This window comes from Anser anser, assembly GCF_964211835.1.
Source record: "Anser anser genome assembly, chromosome: 1".
Lineage (NCBI taxonomy): Eukaryota > Metazoa > Chordata > Aves > Anseriformes > Anatidae > Anser > Anser anser.
Genome location: NC_139720.1, coordinates 119,642,312 through 119,656,651, shown reverse-complemented (window position 1 = coordinate 119,656,651; position 14,340 = coordinate 119,642,312). Strand labels below are relative to the sequence as shown.

Sequence of the window (14,340 nt, the reverse complement as noted above, 5' to 3'; positions counted from 1 at the left end):
AAATCCTAAGTGTATATCCAAATGAATCCAAGTAATTCGTACAATGAGCTGTGTACTGCCACTTTATCCATGCAAAGCAAAAGACATTTATGTCTGAGCTATGGACAGTGTTTTCTACCTAAACGATCAAGGAAGATGGCAGAAACCAGTCTGAGACTGAAGACATAATTTTCTTCTGTTACCAGTATTCCCAAGTTTTGGACATGGGCTTTCTTTACAGACAAGAAAGAACAAAGCATAGATGTTTTCTGTGGAAGGGGTAGATCATATATCAAAGGCTTAAGGAAGCACGCAAAGAGAACTACAAAACACATTCATGATTGACATGTGGTTTTTTGCTCACGAGTGTATGGGTAGAAGGCTGATTCCCCCCTTCCCCCCACCCCTGGGAATGCATTTTTTATTCTAGCCTTCACAGGAAATCTCACAGTTAAGAATTAATTAATCACTCTGCTCTGGCATTTCCTATCACAGGCTCAGAGTGTCATTGCAATGACATTTGCAACAGGGTGATTCTGAAGAGAAAGGCTGGATAGTGACCGCTAACTTACAGGGGTGAAATATCCACATAGGAAGAGAACTCTGGTGGCCTAAGATTTAGTGTTTGAGACAAATGGGTTTTATATGTGCTCTGTAGCTTGGTCAGGAACTGTTTTTCTCGGAAATCTATCCATGGCAGCTATGTTTAATAGCTGAGGCACTGGCTTCCTTATTGGTGCGTATTTGTGTACTCAGGACACTGTACTGTGCTGGTTTCAGCTAGGATAGTCAGCTTTCTTAAATAGTAGCTGTTATGGTGCTGGGTTTGGATTTGTGATGAAAATAGTGTTGACAACACACCAGTGTTTTAGTTGCAGAGCAGCTCTTGCACAGAGCCAAGGCCTTTTCTGCTTTTTGTGCTGCTCTGCCAGCGGGGAGGAGGCTGGGGCTGCCCAAGGAGCTGGGAGGGGACACAGCCAGGACAGCTGCCCCAAACTGGCCAGAGGGATGTCCCATCCCATGTGGCATCATGCTTAACAGTAGAACTGGGAGGGAGCTGGATGAGCTGCCACTGCTCAAGGACGGGCTGGGCATCAGTCAGCAAGTCTGAACAACTGCATTACGCATCATTTAAAAAAAAAATGATTCCCCCCTGTTACTCCCCCCTTATTAAACTGTCTTTTTCTCAGCCCATGAGTACTTGCACTTTTAACTGCTTTGGGAGTAAACAAACACACACAGAATTTCCATACTCCTAGTCTAATCTTGTGAGGCAATTTCTATGGTCTATTTAGAAAGGCATACATGCTTAATTATTTACTGGTATACAAAATATATGCAATAATGAACATTTAAGGATCATGAACGGTACAAAAGGAGTGCAAAACAGGAATGTTTTTTTTTTTTTTGGCTGTAGAAGTTAGACTACCACAATGACTTATGCAGGGTTTTCAGTTATTTTTAACAATTACTGTAGAAGACACTTCAGATTACATAATAGTCTTTTCCCTTGTATAGTCTTCTCTGCAACTGAGATCAAGATGAGCTGTCCATCGAGTGTAGAAAGTGTTACAGAATACTAGCTGTTCTGAGAAGTTTGATCACCCACGCCAAGCTGAAAAATCACTCACTCCAAACAACTCTACTCTGAGCTCTGTAACAGGAACGCTAAACTGACCCCAAATTAGCATACGGCGGTAGACACAAAGTATCAGACCTTCTCTCGAAGACACCCCAAGAATTCATATCATCTGACACCTGCTTTGTATTCTGCAGAAGTTCAATAAAGAGGCAAGTGAAAAAGACAGAATCATAGGAAGGTAGTATTTTATTAATACGATGTTACTTGTGAGAACAGAATTCATTGTTTCTTTAACACCATTCCCAGAGCATGTTTAGCAGATGAGTTATAGAAAAACCTCAAGTGGGCAGCTTCAGGGTCTAACTCTTCAAAATGCTGTAGGAAATAGTTCTTGAGTGAAAGAAGCTGGTTTGTGTGGGTGCGTGTTGCACTGCACAACCGATGGCAAGATGCCTCAGTTCAGGTCTCAACTAAGCAGTTTAAATCTGCGTGACAGCACAGTGTTGCTTAGATTACTGTGTTTTGATCTGTATGTCTGTGTGAGCAAAACAGTTTACTGTCAATGCACTTTTATTTTTTTGCACAGGCCCCTAAGAAGAACCTACAACTTCCGTCCTTCCTTAAATACATTCTTACGGTGAATGCACTTCTCAGGCTATCTCAGCAGGGTGCCTGAAGATATAATTCTCTGTACAGAGTTTTTGGTGGCTTAAGTAACTCCTTCTCTGCTTTTCTAGTCACAATCACCTGTTCCCTACTGTTGAAGTTACCAAAAAGGCCGGAAAATGGATGAAATTCTGGGAACTACTAATCAAATGTAACTTTGTGGCAGATTATTAGCAAGATCCCATTCCACCAATTCTACACACTACCGAAAAATGATACGCACTTTTAATTTTTTCCTGCGGAGTCTGTTTAAGGTGATGTCTCCTTTACATTTCTGAATTGCATCAAAGTCAATTTATCTTAAACAGTAGAAAAGCTTTTGTGCAGTACAGGCAAATTGAGAAACTGCAAATTGAGTAATACATTGGTCCAGCATTTGATAGAATAGTTCACGGAGGAAAAATCCCCCAAAACAGGAGGGCACGAGGGAGAGGCAGAGAAATACTTCAGCAAAACATAGCTCGTGCTAAACTTCATGCAATGCTTAGACATCCTGGTGCTAACTCAGAAGTTAGTAGGTGACTAGTGAATTATATAATCAAAAAGAAAATAATTCATTTCCATAGCAGGGAATAGAAAATCCTAGAACAAACATGCACAATACACACTTTGCAAAGCAGTTTAAAAGGCAACAAGTGTCTGCCTCCTTTCTGGTTAACCCATTCATACGTGCTGCTTGGGTGGCCAGCTCATCAATCAGAAGATACATCTTTTCTGAATGGCTGGGTAAGTGAGTGGAATAAAAAACTTCCTGATGAGAACGTACCCTCGATATAGCTGTTGAGCTTTGCAGCAGGCCAAGCAGTATAAATTCTCAGCAAGCAGCACTTCTCAGCAAAACTGCTTCTGAAAACCCAGCAGCCAGCTAGCAGTATGCTAGGAAAAGGGCAAACAAAGCAAAGAAAGGGCGACTCTGAGATAGGAAGCATGTGTACAGAAAGGGACATACTCATTGGGAAAAAGAATACAGTTGGAAGAAATACTGAGGAAAAATATTGTGTACTTTATTCTTAGAGCCCCATAGCTTCTGCACTGAACTGTTGGAAACAAGTATTCATACCTACTGAGAGATCTATAATAAAACTATTGGAGGTCTGACAATAAACTTGCCTGATTTCAACTGCATACCAATTGTTTTACTGATCCTAGACAATACTGATACATAGACAAGCACTCAAACTACATGGAAATCACATAACATAGTGGGAGCATTTGATGTAAATCATATTCAGCTATTTATAACAAACCCACCACCCCTTTCAGTTTTTAAAATTGTAATTATTAAAATAATTGTACAGCATAGAACTTAAGTCCATTGATCAGTGATATCCCTTGTAATTAGAAGTTAGAGACGTACTATTCATTTTTCTTTTTCTTAAAGAAAGTTTCCAATCATAATTACTGTGCAATATTGACAGCTCAAGATAAAGTGTGTGACTTCAGTGACAAATGGCACTCAAACTCTTGCATGTATTTTATCATGGAAAAAGACAGGCATCTCATTTCAGAGGCGCATTACTCCCATTCCCCTTTTTTGTTCTTTTGCATAAAGATAATTCTGTATCCAAACTATTATGTAATAATATTTTGTATTGAAAAAAAACACCATTTCAACGTGGTTACTTTCTGTAGTCATCTTTTGGGTGTTTCTGACATACAAGGTTCTGAAAAATAAAAGGAATGGCCGAGCCCTATTTCACCGGGTTGGCAGAACATGAATACATGCCATAGTAAGAGAAAAAGTCCTTGAGATTCTTGGTTCTGATACATAGCTGTCTTGTGTTTTCCACCTTTCTGCATTTGAATTTTCTGCTTTACTTATATATGATGCAACTTCCAAGCAGTGAAAGAATGCAGGAACACATTATCTGAAGGGGAAGCAAAGGCCACGGATTATAAAGGCTTTAAGTTACACTAGAGGGGGGCAAATGATACAAGGAAACTCAAGAAATTCCTGGTCTCACAGAGGAAGGTAATTAAGACAACTACAGGAAGGAAATTAAGAGAATCAGAGGCCACCTTGTAAAAGTTTTCATGTTTTGATTCTGGCAAAGGAAGTGAGGTTGGAGCATATGTGAGTTTATCATAGGCTGCAGTTGGCTTTGTTAGATTTTGTCACTTATAAAAGATAGGTGAAGTTTCTGTCATCAGACCACAGAAGAGTGAAGTATTCCAAATCTAACTCCTCCTAATCAGTCGAGAGCTAAGTGAGCACAAAAATGCCCCAAAGACACCTAATTCTAACAATAGGGACTGTAAGGTGCAAATTTTCTGGTGCATCAGATCTGCTAAATGCAGAATGCCTTTTTTAAACCACAAAGTACATTTTGCAGAATACATTTTGCAGTTTAAAACGACATTCACAGAAAACTTAAGAGGAAAAAAATGCAGAATGATTACATCAACCTTATGGATTTTTATTTGTTCACTTTCATTCACTCAGACAACTTGGAAATTATTCATTTACCCTACTTCCTTTCAAAACACAGTCTACAGTGACACCTAGAGCTGAGAAATTGCAGTTAACTTACTAATATTCTACACCCAAGCTTTGTAGTTACAATATTTCTGCACAGCTTTTGCTAGGATTAAACATTGTTCAATGTGGTTTAGCATACTTTCAGCAACAGATTAAAAAACTCTTACTCAATCATGTAACTGAACAGTTCTACTTCTAAGGATGGCATTTAATAAAAACAGCGATTTTCAAGTTTTCAGAGTCTGGACAAGCTGGAAAATACATTCACATTTTACAGCCTTTACAGCTTATGCATTTAATTTCAAGGAACGAGGCCCTTGAAATTAAAATATATTTTTGTAAAAACATGTTCCAAGAAGAACACATACAGCTTTCAGGAAGACAAAGCAACATAAAGATGGTGTCCATACTAAAATTTTCACATGGTACCAAACCCAAACGACGACAACAATACAGAATCTTCACAACAGAACAAGCTCAGATATTCTACCAGCAATTAGGAGGACATCTTTGGAATTTGCTGTAAGAAATGACTTTTAGAATACCAAACTTAAAAAAATAAAATAAAATAAAATCCTATTAAATATAATAATTTCCCTGGTTGTAGAGGGTAAGGAAAAAGAAACTGGTGAAAGGTCTGCAATGTCCGTGCATGCAAGACCAAATGTGTGTTTAAAAAAAAAAAGTTCAGTGTCCACACACTCTTCCCTCACAGATCACCCTGTGTTTGAAACACAGCATACCCTCTGCCAATCTGCTTTTTTCACTAGAACACAGGATTCACTTTGCAAACCACACCATCAGAGCTCATTACAATTTTCATTAATTCCTATAGCATTTGACACAGTTTAGATAAAAACAAACTCTTAGAGAAGACAACTTGGAACAGTTATCTAAGACAATGAAATTAAAAAAGAATATGTATTCAAATTGAAGAGGGACAGAAACATTTGGGTTAAAACTCCCAATTACTTACACTACAGTGCTCTTAGATAAGCTAGTTCCACAAATAAACACTGAAATATTTCAAAATTCACCAACTCAAAACCAGAATGTGTATACATTGTTTTTAAAGACCGTATTCCTCCTCCCAAACTTGTTTATAGTAGAAAAGTTTTCATAGTAATAAATGTTCAAGACTGTTTGCAAAAAGTTGATAGTGCTACAATATTGTTGCATTTAAGGATGCACGTCTCGAGTTTTAGCCTAAGTGAATACTATCATTGTGCTGTCAAAATGATGTCATTAATCTACTAATTCCAGTTTAATTTATGCAATTAATTTATACACACCTTTTCCTAACAAGAAAATAAATGCAAGCAGATTTTATATGAATATTCAAGAACTAGAAATCAAACTGACTTTTAAAGCAATTTGCAATCAAATGTATATCTAATAGGTGAATAAAGACTTCCTTAATGTTCTGCGTTGATGAAATTAGAGACATTTTAACCTCATGACACAGTGAAAGTAAACACATGCTCAGCAAATAGCTTCCTTTTGTACAGCACCCCCTTCTAAATTACAAAAACGATCAAAATTTAATAGCTTGCATTAATGCAGTGAGGGAAAAAAACCCACACCTTACCTTCACATCCCTGTGAATTATATTATTATCATGACAGTAACGTAGAGCTTCCAATATCTGTCTCATGTAATGACTGTAAAAACAAAGACATCATACATGACAAACCTGCAGGAAAAATTATTATACAGGTATAACAAACTAAGTTTAAAGAGTCTAACCATATAAAAATAATCAACCAACTTAACTGCATACAGAATTTAGTAGAAAGGAGTTCATGTTTAATGAATAATAAAATATAACGCTGGGGGATTTTTCTGATTGAAGCAAAGTGACAAATGAGGAAAGAAAAATCTGTGTTTTCTATTATATAAAGGTTTCAAATGTTCAACAATTGTGTTTCATATAATGAAGGATTCAGGACCCTTCATTTTTTTTTATAACAAAACCTTGAAAGGAAAAAAGTGGTATTGGTGCCTGATTTGAAAGGGATGGAACCAAGATCTGAACTTCCTGATGCAGATTGAAGACTACCTTCTTTCTCCCCTGTGAGGAAGACTGAACATTGGAGAAGGTTGCCCAGAGATTGTCAAATTTCTATCCTTGAAGATATTCATAACCCAACCGGACATGACCCTAAGCTACCTACTCTAGTTGACCTTGATTTTAGCAGGGTGGCTGATGTAGATAATCTCCAGAGGTCCCTTCCAGCCTCAACAAGTCTGTGACCAGATCAGTTTTAGGATGTAAAAGATTTCAATAACACATTTTATATGCTCAGTGTAAAAACCGGAAACCTACCTCCTTTTTCACTCTGAAAAAGTTAAACATGATGTTTGACTTGATGTTAATTTGTTGTGTACATATTTCATAAAATCATGTTCATGTTCTTTTGCATGTAGTATGTTTCTAGGGTACTTATAAATTCTGAATCATTTTGGTGATATTTATCATGCTATATCTCATCAATGACCTTGAGGAAACAGAATACATCCTCACGAATTTTTGAATGACACCGAACTCTAGGTGCAGTACACACACTGAGGGCAAAGCTGCCCTTAGAAGGACTAAGGCTAGAGGAAAGGGCCAACAGAAACCTTACAGAATTCAACTAGGGCACAATTTCAACATCTTGCACTTGGGACAGACTAACCACTTCAAAGGTACGTGCTGGATACAGGCTGCAAGTGTATTGGCTGAGTAGCAGCTCTGCCGGAAAGAGCTGATAAATGGTTGATAATAGGATTCATGCAAGTCAGTATTCTAGCAAGCCTTCTAGCACCCTATCAAGGCCCACAGCATCCTGAGCTGACTCAGCCAGGAGCGTAACAAACTCTTCTAGGGAAGTTCTCGTTAGACTGAACTCAAATTACTGTATACAAGGGAAATGCTGATAAACTTGAGTGAGTTCAGCAGACACCAAAATGCACGTGGGGTTGCACATACCCTCTGACAAGAGGTTGAGGGGAAGCAAATGTTTAGACTGGAGAAGGGGAAACTTAGGAGAGGACCTTGCAACAGTATTTCCGTACCTAAGAGGCGTTATGGAGATGATGGAGCCAAGTCCATAACTGAGCCACAGTGGGAATAAATTGAAACAAGGTAGGTTCCAGCTGGTTACAAGAACACATTTTTCCCTAGGAACATCATTACACACACAAAGCATCAAGTTGCCCAGGGAGGCTGCAGAATCCCTATCCTTGGAGGCTTTCTAGAACCAACTGGACAAAGTCCTGAGCAACATGATTCAGATGTAACACTGACCCTGCCTTCAGCATGAAGTTCAAATAGGGACCTCTTCCAGCCTGACTCCTATGATGCTAAAATCTATGACTAGAAAAGCAAAGACAGAAAGTCGTGCTTGGAGCTTAATTTTCATGCCATTAGGGCATGGAGTATGCTGTCCTTGTACAATGTCATACACTTTGATCTTAGATCATCTGATAAGTGAGAAGCTCAAGTGACTTTATATATAAAGTGATATATAAAAAGGAAGAAGAAATGAGTCCAACTACTACAGCCAGTAAGTCACCTAATGCCATCATATGAGATCCAAAGGCGAAAAGACAGATAATTAAATATTGGATGCGAAATACTATTTTATTAAATAATCCCATCCAAATACACAATCAGTAAATGACAAAATGCTCAGAAATTCTTTTATTATGCTAATTATTGCAATAAACATTCAGATTTGGAAACAGAAATATTTACAGTATTTTTACTTTTAGCTACCAGACTATGCAACAATATAGTCCTTTCTCTTCCATTCATGCTATGGAAACAATTAAAATTAGAATACATACCTGGCTACAGCCTCGCTGTACACAAATCCAGCATCTGCTCTCTTCACAATTTCAAAACACAGATCTGCTCCATCCATACTGCAGGTAGAAGGAGGGAAAAATGCTTAAGACAGGTAACTACAATCAATTACATAAAACTGCTCCAAGAAGTCAATTTATTCCACATATGTAAATCTCATATAAAATACCCTGGATAAATGTACAATGCATTATTGAATAAAATGGCATTTAATAGGTTATTTAACAGAATATGGCTTGCCACAGGTTAACCTTTTCACGTCCCTCTTGTCTCTCAAAACTTTATTAACAAAACCAAACACTTCTTCTATTGCTTAAACTGCTCATTGAACAAGGTGGGTGAGACAGCAGAAGGCCAATGCCCTGTGCAAAGCAGCTCTGCAAGTTAACAGTTAAAGCATGATATTATGTTAAGTACATTCCTAAAAGCATCACAAATGTAACTCTAAAAAACTGTAGATACACAAATTCTTACTGAAACTGTATTTTAAATGGTGACTTTCAAAAATACTCTGAAAGTGTAGTATAATCTTCCCAGTCAGCATTCTCATAAGGATAATTAAGAAGACCAGAAGATATTGTACACCTTACAGCCTCCCTGAAAGCACCTGAAAACTGTGACACCACATACACTGTATTACTAGCTCTGGTAACTGTCTGTATTCTTTCTGATAAACTAATTTCCCACAACGGGTAGGGATAACATGCAGATTCAGGTATCCTACTTCCATAGTCCTGAGTCTAAAATTAGACTACCATTTCTCTAAAACCAAAGCAGCTTGATGTAGCATAAACTGTCCTCCTTTTCTTTTCCCTGTAAATAATGTAGAATAGATTTATATCTTAGAATGTTCAATGCTTGATGAGGAGAAGGAAAGAGTAAAGAGAGTTAACACACAATAAAATCATATGTAGTTTACATTTAACATGGCGCTTGCAGAAATGTCAAATGTAACATCTGTCAGTCTTCACACCTTTTATTTTTCCTCTCTACCAAAGACTCAAGGGAAAAAAAGAAAAAAAAAAGAAAGAAAGAAAAGGAATTCACAGGGCATCTAGAAAGCTGACATCACCAAGGCTCTTTCTGTAAGCTATCCAGAATGTCAGCATACAATAACTTTTGCTTTTTTATACACCTGCAGCAAGTGTGAAGCTTCTGTTTAAGGAGACACAAGCAATGTGCAAAAGCTTGAATTCCTGAATAGCTACAAAATATATCCCCATGCCAAATATACTATTGTGTAGATAGAGTAGTGGCAACTCTAAGAGAGACTGGTGACCAAATGAAATGCATGTTCATTTAAGTTGGAGGAAAAAAATTTCCTGGCCAGTTATTTCAGCACCTGATATAGAATCACAGAATCAGACTGTTTTGGCTTGGAAAGGTCCTTTAAAGACCATCTGGTTCCAACCCCCCTGCCATGGGCAGGGACACCTCCCACCAGACCAGGCTGCCCAAAGCCGCATCCAGCCTGGCCTTGAGCACCTCCAGGGATGGGGCACCCACAGCTTCTCTGGGCAGCCTGTGCCAGGGCCTCACCACCCTCTGAGCAAAGAATTTCTTCCTAACCTCTAATCTAAACCTACCCTCTCTTAGTTTAAAGCCATTACTCCTTGTCCTATCCCTACACCCCATGACAAGGAGCTCCCCCCTGCTTTCCTGTAGGCCCCCCTTTAGGTATTGGCAGGCTGCTGTAAGGTTTCCCCAGAGCTTTCTCTTCTCTAGGCTGAGCAACCCCAACTCCCTCAGCCTGTCTTCATAGGTGAGGAGCTCCAGCCCTCTGAGCATCTTCAGATACAGCAGACTCCACATATTGATTACCAATGACTGCACATTGCTGCACCAATATATCGTCTTTAGTTTTTTATTCTAAGCGTTTTTTCCTGTCTTGCTCAATTTCATAAAGCTTATCTGTATACATAGCTAAATATTACTCAGACAACACACTGTTGTGCTATACATGGCACCTCACAGCAGCAACAAGGCGAGGTTCAATGAGGACAACATAAATCTGGATTTAGCTAGCTCACTGAAAATAAACAACCCATATCAGCTTCCTTTTTAACCCTTCCTCCCAACAATTCAACTAATTGGGAAATAAAACTGAAACCTGAGCAATAAAAAACATATGAAGTGTACAATTAACTACTAAAAATTAGTAGCTGTCATTCTAATAAAGCAGCAGCATCTAACTTCACCCCAACTTGCTATGAACTACAGATGATTAAAGATCCAGAGGCACACAAGGTTGTTAGCAGTATCAGTAGTTGCTGAGACACCGAGTCAACAATGTCATTCCTTTATCCTGACTTTTCTTTTAAACAAGATGCTTATAAATCAGAATGGTCTTCTAATATGTATTTCTGCTTCCCACATATACATACCAGCATGCTTCATGTACTTTTTTTTAAACAGGAAGTGGCAGTTTGAATTTTTTTCACAAATATGTTTCAATTAATTTAAATTATAATTACAGTAAAAATGGCTAGAGGCCATCAGTGGTAATATTTCAAAAGTTTTATTCCATGAGATGAACTCAAAGCACAAACATGCTCCAGCTGTCTTCTCATCTTCTTCATATATATATATATAGAGCTTGTATCACCCCAATGACATTGAATTTTATCTAAAAATCTTATTAAATTATCTAGATGACGCTGTAAAAACAGGAGTCAGCCTTGGTTATAAAACAAACAAACAAAAACAACCAGAAAATTCAGTGTATTAGTAGACTAAGAACTCAGCAATATCACAAACTTCCCCCCCCCCCACCCCCCCCCCCCAGCATCACAGGATGGCTGAGGCTGGCAGGGACCCCTGGAGGCCACCTGCTCCAAGCCCTGCCCAAGCAGGGCCACCCAGAGCAGGCTGTCCAGGGCCGTGCCCAGGCGGCTTTTGGAGATCCCCAAGGAGGAGCCCCCACAGCTCTCTGGGCAGCCTGTGCCAGGGCTCCTCACCCGCACAGCACAGAAGGGCTGCCCGGTGCTCAGAGGGAGCCTCCTGGGCTCCAGTTTGTGCCCACTGCCTCTTGTCCTGGTGCTGGGCACCACTGAAAAGGATATGGCCCCAGACTCTATCAATTCAGAAACTGAAAGGCATATGTGATGCAAGAGCATTAAAGTTTTGTGATACAGATGAAATGAAATTTCAAGGATGGATGCCTCAAGGCATTTTAAGGATTATCAGCATTAGGCATGTAAAAGCTGAAACAAAGTAAAATTAAAAAAAAATGAGTTAAATTGAAGCCTATTAAACTAAACACACAAAGATATATATATATATAGCATATATATATAGCATATATATATATATATGCTAAAGACAGAAGCTGAAGATGCAAAAAAGTTGGTAAAGCGATCAAGTTACAGCACACAATCTGAGAATCAGCCGGTACCAGTAGAGGGCACTCAGGAAGCTACAAAAACCGACTTGGTGAATTGGTACTTAAACTGACAGGGCCAGCTAAAGCAATTCTGAACAGTGAGTTAACAGACATCTTCCCAGAACAACACATCTGAATTGTTTTAGGTATCAGTATCAACTACATCCCTCAGTTTCCCATATCTCACTTTCAAGTTTTCCATAGTTTTAGCTGGAGAAGTGTGCCTAGGTCTCAGCCCTTTTGGATAAATGTTTCTTTCCATAGCTCTGGATCAGTGGTGCTATTCACCTTCTGTGCTTTCCTACTACTCTGCACAAACCTGATGAGGAGTTGCAATCTGCCCAGCAAGTTTACTCCAGACTGTATACTCCAGCTGAGTTCTGTCTTTTAGTACTGGAGTATTACAGCTTTGAATTGGCAGATGACCAATAAGATGTAGCCTACAACTTAACGTTATTTCATTAAGAAAGTCAAAGAAGTACTGCTTAAGGTAATTACATTATTACTTAGAAAAAAAGAAAGAAAAAAGATGGTGTATTGCTCCTACTCAGTGTTTACTTAGTTTTGCACCATGCATGTTAAGGGTCTGTGCACAATGGCATTTTTTCCTTCCTGTCATCTTCACTTACTACAACTCAACTTCCAGAAATCAACTTTTAAAATACAGTAAAAAAAAGTATAGAAATTTATTTCTCATAAATTGCCCATGCATCCAGGGTTTAGCATGTTCCAGATAAAGAAGTGATATTCCTGAGTTACCTTCCCAGCAACTGTTTTGAAGGCTTTTCAGTATTTTATTTTTTTTTTCAACTCTGCAGGCAGCTAAGTGATGCATTTCAGTGCTCTTCATAAACTCATTCCAGTTAGACTGACAAATAACAAATAACTCACTGAGTAATACTCAATTCATATATCATAGTATGGATGATGAGCTTAGGAAGAGTAAGTAATTTTAAATAGGTATTCTTTGACACTAACGTTTTCATAGCAGTGGTCCAACCTGATTACTAAGGAGCAATAAAGAAAGAACATATGAATCCTTAAAAAAAACACACTGATTTTGGTGTTGGTAAATTAGACCTGAAGTCTAATTTAACCCAGACTCCAATCTAATGTGAAAATCTCCATGTCAGCCAGTATCAGGAGGCCATACAAAAATACTTTACAGCAACACTGTGTGAATTATTTCAGGTTTATGTAAATTCTTGAAAATAAAGTTATATGATTTAACATTTTACATTGGCTTCTATGAATTAATTTTGCTTAAAAGTGAGTCTTCTGAAGTTTTTATTAAAATACGGCAACTTAAAAATCAATAGACTGTGATAATTAAAGTTATAATAAATGCAGAAATTTCAATGCATCAATGTTTCGAAATGCACTGAATTTTCAGTTTCTCTGACAAATTTTGGTATTTATTAGAAAGAGCCAAAATTCCACCCAAGATAAAAATCCTCTGATTTTCAAGTCTTGCCTTGTCACCAGGGGAACCCTCAAAGATTATTCTTTCAGCATCAAAACTAATGAACTCTGGTTTTCTATTAACTCTTGTCCATCAAATGAACGAGAAAAAATATCAAGCAAGGTAAGATGAAAATCTGATATAGCTTTCCTCAACCGTAAGCTATCTAAATTCTCCTATCACTTTGACTGTAATCTGTCACTACTTCAAAGGCCATCAGATATGAAAAGAGAAACAGCATACTGAGACCAGGTAACTGCCTAAACGTTGTGTCCACAAGAAACCAGTCTACAATGTAAAGAATATATATAACAAATTGCTAATTGACAAAAAAACCCTCCAGTACAAACTCAATGAAAATGTGAGTTTTATGATGTCTTTATATCATAAAACTCACATTTGTCAATACGTCTTTAGGTCACAAAATTTGATGCTCAGAATATTTAATACTTGTCGGAATTTGGTTGCCTTAAGGTATTTAAAATTACAGTTGGTCACTTTGGGCTCCCTTTCAGTCCACAGGGAAAACCTGCACATACAGAGATGCCTCAGATTTAAATTTTAATTTTTAAACAACTAGAGTTAGGGCAGAAAGAAACTCTAGTTTAATAACTTAGATAAGTATACTGTAAGCTTTCAAAATGCATTTGAAAATATTTCAATTCATTGGATATTTTGAATGTCTGGCCTGAACTTTTAATCTAGAAGCACATGAAACTTTAGTTTCCTTTGGTAAACACAGAAACCTGTTTTGGTGTGAAAAATATAGAACTATTCTGATTTTGCTTTTAAAAGTTAACATTCAAGCACTGCTTTTTTATCCTAGATCATGTAGTATGAAAGTATGAAAAAGAAAAGAGGTATGGTAAAGCCATATAAAAGATGAAGGACTCCAGCTCAGACTGCATTTAAAAATAAAACTATAACTGGAATCCTAACA

General features: G+C 37.9%; 1 protein-coding gene across 6 annotated transcripts in view; it reads right to left on the bottom strand.

Moving 5' to 3' along the window:
* Positions 1-14,340, bottom strand: part of CASK (calcium/calmodulin dependent serine protein kinase) — a 219,842-nt gene that overhangs the window by 112,032 nt on the left and 93,470 nt on the right. For all 6 annotated transcript variants that reach the window (XM_083821116.1, XM_083821117.1, XM_083821119.1 and 3 more), the window contains exons 4-5: positions 8,538-8,615; positions 6,295-6,367 (exon numbers count right to left, since the gene is read on the bottom strand). In XM_083821116.1, coding sequence (XP_083677242.1) covers positions 6,295-6,367; positions 8,538-8,615 — 151 coding nt within the window. The remainder of the gene's footprint in view (positions 1-6,294; positions 6,368-8,537; positions 8,616-14,340) is intronic.